This window comes from Pelecanus crispus, chromosome 5 (assembly GCF_030463565.1).
Source record: "Pelecanus crispus isolate bPelCri1 chromosome 5, bPelCri1.pri, whole genome shotgun sequence".
NCBI classification, from domain to species: Eukaryota; Metazoa; Chordata; class Aves; order Pelecaniformes; family Pelecanidae; genus Pelecanus; species Pelecanus crispus.
In genome coordinates this window covers 25,953,969-25,964,348 of record NC_134647.1, presented here as the reverse complement: position 1 = coordinate 25,964,348, position 10,380 = coordinate 25,953,969, and the positions used below count along the sequence as shown (strand labels likewise).

The 10,380-nt window shown below is 58.2% G+C and overlaps 1 protein-coding gene across 1 annotated transcript; it reads right to left on the bottom strand.

The window, feature by feature from the left end:
* Positions 1-532: 532 nt before the first annotated feature.
* On the bottom strand, positions 533-2,273 carry HOXD3 (homeobox D3). The gene is made up of 2 exons (XM_075710916.1): positions 1,778-2,273; positions 533-1,284 (listed from the first exon to the last, which is right to left on the bottom strand). The coding sequence occupies exons 1-2, from the start codon at positions 2,271-2,273 to the stop codon at positions 533-535; spliced, it is 1,248 nt and encodes a 415-aa protein (XP_075567031.1).
* Positions 2,274-10,380: the final 8,107 nt, after the last annotated feature.

Sequence of the window (10,380 nt, the reverse complement as noted above, 5' to 3'; positions counted from 1 at the left end):
TGTAAGTCACCACAGACCTGAATCGCTCTCCCGAAGCATTGGTGAAGAAACTCTACAAATACCCACATAAATACATTAAGACAAGGATAAATAATCAGTGATACAAAAAATGTCTCGCTTAAAATAATAAATACGTATCATTTAGTCCGATGCGACCCTTACGTTAGGGAAGAATCCATAAATTAACTTCTCTGAAATAAGCTTACGCGCGGGCAAGTTCCCACCGCTCACGACTGGTCTAAAACACCTCAGCATGACGCGCTGCTAACACTACGGCATCTCTAAGACTTACCTTCAAGTACATCAAGCTTATCAGTCCCTCGGTTTGCAGTATATTGCACTGTCATGCTTAGCACAGCTCTAAGAGAAAGGCTCCTGCTCACGGACCTACCCGGGGCTGCGGAAGAAAGAAGGGAGCTGCTAGGGGAGACAAATCCACTAATACTGTTGGCACTCGAGAGCAAAGTAACACTGTCCCGTCAGAAAAGTGAGGTAATGGAGAGGGGAGCGGGCCCCGCCGGCCGCCGCCCCGCTACAGATGCGTGAGCTTGGGTGCCTCCTGCATCCGTCCCTGAGAGGTGTGGTGAGAGGAGAGGTCCGTGTAGGTGGGGTGGGGGTCGCAAGGTCCGTGGTGGTGGCCGCCGGGGATCTGGGCGGCGCAGCTGTAGTCCACGCTGGCGGAGGAGGGGTGCTGCAGGTGCCCCAGGTTGAACATGGGGCCCGAGGCCGGCATCGAGTCCACGAAGTTGCCCCCCACGTAGACGGGGCTGCCCTGCAGGCTGGGGTTGGCGAAGCCGCCGCCGCCGCTCTGCATGGGGTGGGGGTCGTACTCCGCGCCCGCGTAGCGCTTCTGCTGCGGCAGGCAGCTGCTCAGCGGCGCCGTGTAGGCGGCCAGCCCGTACATGCTCTGCTGGGATTTGGCGAAGGAGGTGGGCGAGGGCGCGTGGTAGCTGAGGCTGTTGACGCTGGGGAGCTGGCTGGAGTAGCCGACGTGGTTTGGGCCGCTCAGGGGGGGGCTGCGGTCCGGGGACTGTCCGACGGGGGAGTGCATGATGCCTTTGGCTTTCTGGTCCTTTTTGTACTTCATCCGGCGGTTCTGGAACCAGATCTTGATCTGCCGCTCGGTCAGGTTGAGCAGGTTGGCCATCTCCACCCGGCGCGGCCGGCACAGGTAGCGGTTGAAGTGAAACTCCTTCTCCAGCTCCACCAGCTGCGCGCTGGTGTAGGCTGTGCGCACCCGCTTGGAGGCCGGCCCGGGGGGGCTCTTGTCCTCGCAGCTCTCTCCTGCGGGGAAGAGGCACAAAGAGCCGTTGGTGCCCCCCGAAAGCCCCCCCCGCCCCGGGGTCCCCCGGAGCCCCGCCGCCCCCCCCCGCTCTGCCGGCGCTCGGGGAGGGGGCGCAGGGGGCCCGGGGGCGGCCCCCCACCCCTCCCTGCCCGGCACGCACGCCCCCCCGCACCCGCCTCCCCCGGGGGCCCGCAGCGGCCGCCCGTCCGGGCGCTGCCGGGACCCGTCGGGGCCGCGCCTGCCGCCGCCGGGCTGGCAGGGGGAGCTGGGCGGGAGCCCCCAGCCTGCCCCACCTGCGGCGCCCGGCAGGCCCGGGACCCCCGAGCGGGGGGTGGCGGCTGTGGCAGCTGGAGGAGTAGGGGACAACGCGCAGGGCCGGGGGGCTGAGCCCGGGAGGCTCGGCCCGAGGGGCTCAGCCCGGGGAGCTCGGCCCGAGGGGCTCAGCCCGGCTCCCCGGGCGGGCAATGGGCCGGGGCGGGGGTGTCGGGCTACCTGAGGGGGCGCAGGTGCTTTTCTGCTTGGAGTTCTGCCGGGACTCCTTCATCCAGGGGAATATCTGCTTGCTGAGGGTGGCGGTGGCCGAGCCCGAGGAGTTGGGGCCCCCCTTGGCTTTTTTCGGAGGGGGTGCGCTGGGGGGAGGGTTTGGCGGCGAGGAGGGCGGCAGCGCCGGGGGCTGCTGCTCGCCGATGCCCGGGGGCTGGCTGCCCCCGGGGCCGCCCCCGGCCGTCCGCATGCAGCTGCCGCTCAGCTCGCTGCCCTTGTGTGCCGGTGCGCGGCCGGGCGCCGAGCCCTGGACGGAGCAGGCGGAGCCGGGGTACTCGCCGTCCAGGCCGGCCTGGCCGTAGGGCTGGTGGGCCGCGCCGTAGGGGTAGGCGTCGGCCTTGCTGTAGGTGTAGCCCCCGAAGAGCCCCGCGTTGTCGTAGTAGGCGGCTTTCTGCATCCTCCGCTCTGCGATCGCCGAGGCCCGCGGCCCCCGCTCAAATAACATTGACCGCCGCCCCGCGCCTCACGTCGTCGGCCCGGGCCACTCGCAGCCACCTGGGGAGGGGGACAGCGGGGACACAAAAGAGACCTTCAGTGGGGGGCGCCGGCTGGGAGAGGCCGGGGCCGGCCCCGGCACCCCCCGCACCCCGAACCTCGGCTGGGCGGGTGGGCCCGGGGGCAGCGGCGTGGGAGAGGGGAGCGGCCGGGAAGGAGCGGGGGCACCAGGGAAGGAGCAGGGGACACCAGGGAAGGAGCAGGAGACATCAAGGAAGGAGCAGGGGACACCAGAGGAGGACCAAGGGACACCAGAGAAAGAGCAGGGGATATCAAGGAAAGAGCAGGAGACTCCAGAGGAGGAGCAGGGGACATCAAGGAAGGAGCAGCGGGACACCAGAGAAGGAGCAGGGGATATCAAGGAAAGAGCAGAGGCTATCAAGGCAAGAGCAGGAGATTCCAGAGAAGGAGCCAGGGACACCAGAGAAGGACCAAGGGACACCAGAGGAGGAGGGGGAATACCAAGGAAAGAGCAGGAGACACCGGAGAATGAGCACGGGACACCAGAGAAGCACCAAGGGACACCAGAGGAGGAGCGGGGAATACCAAGGAAAGAGCAGGAGACACCGGAGAATGAGCAGGGGACACCAGAGAAGGAGCAGAGTCGCAGGGAGGGAGCAAGGGACGCCAGGGAGGGAGCAGGGTCACCAGACAGCAGCCAGGGCAGAGCGGGGCACACTGGGGAAGGACCGGGGGACGGCAGGGACGGAGCCACCCGAGAGCGATGGAGCTGGGGGAGAAGGGGACACATGGGCGGCACTTCCTAGAGGCCGCTTTTTGAGGCACTTTGGGGGATGCTTCCTTGCTTTGTTCGTTCTGTCTTTGGACCCTTCCCGCACGAATATCGCTGGATCGGCCCCCGCGGTTACAGGCAAGGGCTCTCGGCGAGCAAGGCGAGGCCGCGCTGGGTGGTGTCCCCAGGGACCCCCCCGGCCCATTTCGGCTGAGAGCCCCCCGCGCCCCCTCGGCCGGCACGCGTGCGCACGGCGGCGCAGGGCTGACATGATGGATTGAGCCCGGGCTGAGGCCGGGCAGAGGCAGAAAGATCCCGGCCCCTTTGTAAACCCGGCCTCCTTCTTCCCTCGGATTCCTCCGGAGTTAAAGTATAACCGGCGCCATTCACTCCCGTCACTTTGCACTATAAAGGAAGTCGCAGGTCAGCTCCCCTATTTTAATTCTGTGATGAATTAAATTCCCTCACCCAACGTTTCTCGTCCCTTTTATTTGTCCCCAGTAGAAAGAACCTGAGACACTGGAGATCGTTTTTAGGGGTTTCTCTTCTTTTTCCAGCCTGCAAACTCACTGCGCTGCCCTCCCCACCCCCCCGCCCCCCCCCCCCCCCCCCCCCATCAGGCTGCTCAGACCGAAAACGCACGGTCCCCTTAGGGCACATCTTTTGGGGCAGGGTGCTGTCACCTTTCCCCTTGCTGCTCCCGAAACTTCTCTGCTCTTGTTGCAAGATAGAAACTGGTCTGCAGTTTTGTTGCGGCTTTTTAATATTCCCTGTTCTTGTTTTTCTTATCGGATAGGGGTTTTCTCTGACATTTGTAGTCATTTTGTAAATTAGCACATACTTCACCTGACAATGTAAGTCTGTAACTCAACGTATCTTAAGAGTTCATCCTATTTCTTCAGGGTTTATGCCTATTAACATACCGGAGAAGAGTAGCTAGAAATTTTTGAAGAGTGTCCGGTAATTATCACTCTCCAGCCTATACTTCAGCAATACTACCAGAGCACTGCTCTTTCTCCCGCAGCAATCGGTACCGCCAAGTACCGCTGATCCGTTCTCTAAAATTCACCGGGAAACACATCTGTATAACTCAGAATAACCCCAGTGAGCTGCGATGCGCGGCCGCTCTCGGCCGTTTATCCCCTGTCACAAACGGCCGCCGTCCTTTTCTTCCCTGAACAAAAGCCTGGGATGATCTGCGAAGCTGATGGAAACGGGGAAAGAGCTATTTTCCTGTCCTGGAAAATTTCAGTTAAAAAAAAAAAAGTCTGTGGGAAATGGACGGCGGCGATTCGGATTAGTTTTAATGCGCTGTGATAATCTTGACGAGTCTTGAAAGTATTTGTGCAAAAATAACTCTGTCGCTCTTTTTCCACTTCTATCATCTAAATTTTCTGGAACGGTCTGGACTGAGGACTTTTGTTAGCACAACGCCGCCTTAAGCATAGGCTTTTATGTGCCTTGTAAAATATAGTTCCCAAAAGAATACGCAGAATCTTAAGAAAGAATATTGCTGTTAAGCTGTTAAAAGCCTTATTTCTTTTCTGAAATACCAACTGCTTGTGAACTCTGCTTGAACCTAAAAAGGAGGCTATGGGCCATAAATCACATGGACAATGCTCAACTGTTTGGTGGCTCATCTTTAGATCTTAAAAAGAGAGAGAGGGAGAGGAAGAGGGAGAGAGAGAGCTTTCCAGGTTTTGATTTTCCACGAGTGCAAGGCCCGGGGTGATGTTTTTATAGGTAACACCAAAGCAGGGGCTCAACACTTGGTGGTTTGGCCAGAAACAGCCTCCAGGAAAAGAAGGGGGGGGAAAAAAAAAAAAAAAAAAAAAAGTGGCATCCAAATGGTGAGGCCGAGCCGTGGGAGGTGGGCTCGGAGGCACCGAGGGTAGGAAACCGCAAAGTATCCATGTCTGTCTTTCTGATTTCCCTTCCTCCTCTCCAGAAAGGTTAACCTCGTCTGAAGTGTCAGGCGTTGCACATGATAATGGGGGTCTTTGTCCCGCCACTGGTTCCAGCGCTTTTGGGGGTTACCGACCCTCTCACGGCTCTGTCTGGGGAGCCGCCGGGAGCCCACGCGTCCACGCCTCGAGTGTGCGCGGAGGCGGCCGGCCCACGCTGAAACCGGCCCGGCACTGCCAGCCGCTTTCCTCCCGACGCTTTCATATTAAGCAGTTCTCTACTAAAACTTCCACTACACTTAATTCTGCTTAGGATCAATATCTAATATGATACCGAATAAATAAGAGGCGGTGAGAGCGGCCAGCGGAGCGGTTATTAAAGCAGCCGGAGCTCTCAGGGTGCATATCAATGCACCTGTCATTGCGGTTTGTAACAAAATTTATGACTGCTAGCGCCGTGGCAGTAAACGCTCCGGCCAGGAATGAAAAGGAAAACACTTCCCAAGCCCCGGCACTTTCAGAAGTGCAAAGCAGCCGGCGCGTAGGAGGGAGCCCGGCAAAAGAATCCCCCGCTCGGCACGTTTCCCGGCCGCCGGCCCGGGGCAGCCCCGTATATAAGGAAAGCGCTGGAGCCGCCGCCGGACCCGGCCGCCGCGCCGGGCCGCGGGCAGGGGAGCCGGGCGGTGGGGAGCCCCTGCCCCGGGGAGCCCCTGCCCTGGGCGGGCGGCCGGGCACCCACCGCTGGGGCTGCGCCTGAGCCGGGGGGGGTCTCGTCTTTGGGGGGGGGGGGGGCTGAGAGCACCGGGGAGCGCGGAGGAGGGGGGGGACGGGGACGACACTGGCGCCGGCACGGAGCGGTGGCCGCCGTGGGGCCTCTTAAACCAGCTACGGAGCCCCCCCCGCCGGGAGCCACCCGCTCTCCCCGGCTGGGTCCAGGGCTTGGCGGCTCCCCAGCCGGGCTCGGCTCCCTCCGACCACGGGCTGCTCTCAGCGGGGCTGTCTGCGGGCTGTTATTTATTTGGCGTCGGGGGCGGCCGCCCGCCCCGGGTGTCTGCGGCGCCGGGCTCGGCCGAGCAGCGCTCCCGCTCCGCCGGCCGGGCCCGGGCTCCGCTCCCTGCCAGGGGCCAGAGGCGGGTGGAAAAGGAAATGTAGACAACTCACCACACTTATGTTTTTTCTTGATTTTTGACTTTAACTGTGCGGGTAGGATCTTCAGGTTCCTTTGGATAATCCGTGGGCAGAGACCTGCAACAAAAGTGAGAAGCCTCAGCGGAAACGGCTCTGTTTTGGACTTTCTTCCTTAGGACTTTGTTAATAAACGCACCTCTCGTCGGCAGCCCCTCACCGTGTCTCTCCGTCCGCGTCAGATCTTTTACCAGACAAAGGGCAGATGCTTCTCTTCATTTATTAATAGCGCTTTGAGAGAGGCGGGGAGCAAAGAAACCAGCAAAATGCCCCGGCTGCGGGTCGGCGCCGGGCAGGGCGGCCTGCGGCAGCCGCTCCGCCGGGCCCCGCGCACCGGCCGCGGCCGCGGAGCCTCGCCCGCCGCCCCGAGCGCCCAGCCCGGGCCGAGGCGCGGAGAAGCAGCGGACGGGGTTGGGGGGGGCGGCAGGGCCATTGCGGGGGATCTGCGGTCACCCCCGCCGGCCACGGCCACCGCACCCGCCGCCCGCACTCAGGGCCCGCGGAGCGCTCCGCGGGAACGGAGCTAGCGCGGGTCTCTCTCCCTTCCTCCCCCCCACCCCCCGGGTAAGGCAGAGAGAAAAAGAAGCGAAGAAACCCCGGCGCTCAAAATACCCCGCAAATATCTGCGGCTCGAAACGAGCATTCTGCGTTTGGCTGTGTAACGTGTCGACTCAGGACTTTAAGAACTTGAGTGCCAGAAAATCCCCCACAAAGAAGCCCAGGTCATTATAAAGACGATATCTAGCCACCATAAGCCTTTGAAATGACCTTTGGCTCGTATAGCAATAACTCACCACTTAATGAACAACCAACGGAAGCGCCTCCAATAGCTCACAACACAACAGACCTTACAACTTTCCACCAAGTCTTCCCTCTCCCTACCCAAACCCAGTAGGATGCAACATTCCCCCTCCAAATCACCTTAATTTATGCTGGCAAACTGGAGTTAGGGAAGTGGAGCTTCATGATTACACATGATGCTCGCTCAGGTTCTTGGCCCGGGCCTGTCCCGGTAACATCTTATATAATATATTCACGTGGGCGTACGTCAACTTTAGGTGCTTTATTTTTTTTTTAAAGAGAGTTCATTAGAAAAAGCACTTTCTAGGGCGTATGAAGGCAGCGTAAGTTGGGTTGCACCTTAGCCCCTGAGCGGAAAGATCATAATATTGCAAACCGAGTCATTGTTAGCCGCTGTTGATTAACACGGTAAGTTTTCATTTTGTGCCTAATTAATTATCGACTTCTCATCCCTTTCTGAAGCAGCTCCTCAGCCTCACAAGCGGTAGCCTTTTTGCTCTAGACAGGCTTTACTTGGCGAGAGCTTGGCCAAATACCGAGATTTCCACGGCCGCAGGAATAACCCCCAAAGTTTGTTCTGCGGAGAGGGGAGTCCGGGCACGCCGGGGTTGTGCCCTGATCCCAGCGCCGCTCCTGCAGAGCCGACCTCGGAGAAGAAGTTGCCAGAGCTAAGCCCAGGGAAATCTTTAGAATTATTCAGGCGTGGGCCCAATATAGGTATTATTGAAATTTTAGGTGAAGTTATAAGTGAGTGCTTCCATCGAGCCAAATGAAATGCTGCTTGCAGTAATTGGATTCAGCTGACTAACTTGGCAGGCCAGCAGCTTGGAGGCATACAGCTAAGAAAAATGTTCACTGCCTTTAACTTCTGATCGAGCAGAGCAACACGCAAGAGAAAGAAGAAAAATAAATAAATAAATAAACCCCAACCCACCCCAACTTTCTCCCCTTCCCCTCGCCTCCCTGCCCTGTTTCCCGCGGGACGCCTCAGCCCCGCGGAGGACTCGCCCGGGTGACTCGGGGCGGGCAGGGTCCGGCGCAGCCTTACACCCGCTCCTGCTCGCCAGCGCAAAGCGGGGCTTTACGCGGGGGGCCCCCCTAATAGACACCACCCGCGAGTTCAGCCGGGCTCCAGGCAGGCCAAAAGTCGGTGGAAACCGGCGCTGCGGGGAGAGCCGGGCTGGCGGCAACAGCCCGAGAGGGAGCTGAGCTGAGCTGAGCTGAGCTGAGCTGAGCTGAGCAAATGTATGCGGGGAGGCTGTGTGGCCGCTTCCAGCCCCCCAGTCCGCCCAGAGAGGCACCGGTCCCCCCCCAGGCACCTTCCCACCGCCTTATTGATCAAACCGCACAAATGCAGGGCAAGAAACTTCTCGGTAGATAAATATCAAGCCGTGCTTCAAGCAGCGTGTGTAACTCGAAGGCATGAGCACACCGGTAATATCAACACTAAACACAACCGGGGGAGGACAACAACAGCCACTGAGGAACACGAATGCACGGCGAGGGGAAAAGGTTCGGGAAGGCAGTTGGCAGGAATATTTAAGAGACCCTATGTAGGGGCTACATTACCGACGAGCCTATTTTAAATCGCCCTTTACAAATCAACACGGCTACCCCCTGCCCGGCTATCCACGGCAACGCATTAACGCGATGCTCAATCTTACTTTGGCAACGGGAGCATCTAGCAAAGTTGTGTCTCCCTCGTTTCTTTGCTTATTTGTAATTCCCTTCCTGAAACCACCGAAAATTGGGAATAGGATAGGGATAAACCTCTTCCCCTAGCCCTTGGGAAGGAGTCCACGTTTTATTTAAAGAGCACAATAAAAAGAAGACACAGCTTAAAACGTTCAAGGAGGTGGAGATCACTCCATGCGTTTGCAGCCGTTGTGGGCAGAGATTGCAAACAAATTCCAGACGGTCTCTGAGTAAAGGCGATAATGCAGCCCCTGCGGTTAAAGGTCCCATTTTGTCATGCAGTTGCTTACCTGTGTATCAATTTATCATAAACCTGGGCTCCTCACTTTTCAGGATCTGCGCTTGCAGTTCTTAGAATATATCCTTCACCCTTTGTCTGCAGGCAATACTCTCCTAAACCTGATCTTGCGGTTTTACAGACATTTCCATACACCAGAATTCCCGATAGAACGAAAACAGGCTCAGGCTCAACTACCAATAAAAGAGAGCGAGTGGAAATCGGAATTTGTTGGGCTTTAAAAGAAAAAAAAAAAAAAAAAATCAACACACAACCCTTTAGCCATCAGCGTCCTGGAACCAAAGGCAGCAATTGGCCGGCTCGTGTTTTGTTTTGGTTTTAAATCGTGCGGCCATTGATGAATTTTGGGGGCGAGCAGGAGAAACCCCTTTATAATCAGAAATATAGGCACTGCCTTAAAATACAGGCATATTCGCCCACGTGATCGCAGGAGCAGCTCGCCGGGCCGAGGCTGGCGCGCGCCCCGCGGCCGCCCGCGCCCCCACGCAGCGGGGCCGCCGCGCCGGGCCCCACGGGGCGGGCTGCCCCCGCTCCGCGCTCCTCCGCGCTCCTCCGCGCTCCGGCCCCGCTGCCGAGCCCGCTCTCCTCCCGCAGAGCTCCGCGCCGCTCCGCGGAGGCCGGCGGAGCCCGCACTTACGCGCCCCGCGGGGCCGGCGGAGCCGGGGAAAAGGTGAATTCCGCGGGATGATCCCAGGGCGCAGAAATTCCCGGCGGAGAAAGAGGAGGTATTTGGGACCGGCTGCGGCCGAGAGTCTGCGCCGGGGGCAGCTCCGCAGCAGCGCTGCTCTGGCGGAAAGGCGCTGGGGCTCACCGGCGTGCGCGAATTTTTTGTTTTCTCCTTCTCCGTGCCGGGAAGATGCCGGGCAGCGGGGACTACCCCTGTCTGGAGGCTAAAGAAGCGTTGGGGGGAAAAAAAAAAAAAAAAAAAACCTCATGACATTTGTGCGTGTGTGTGTCTGCCCTGAGCCTGCCTCCCCCCTCTGTGTGTATGAAAAGACACAGAGCAAACCCCATGTATATCCGTCATGTGTGCCCACAAAGCTCCCCAACAATTCCAGTTCGGGGCGGAAAAAAAAAATTTATATTAGCTCCTCCGTTTGATTTTTCTAACATATCTGTAGCTATAAATACACCACACCTAATCTAACATCTGCTATGATTTCATTACCATCCAAAGCATGGGGATGTGACAGTAACGTATTACCTTACAATACTAACCGTAAGTGCATTGTAACATTTATCTAAATTACATTGCTTTTCCTGACTTTGCAAACCAGTTATAAAAAGATTGGAGTCCAGTGATGGAAACATAAGTTCAATGTAAATTATTGTGTACGGCTTCGGATTTATAATCCTATATTTCTTCGAAATGATGCACTTAAATCTCGCCTCAAGTAAGAGGTAATGGTTCTTTATATCCTTTTCCGTCAGCCATATATTT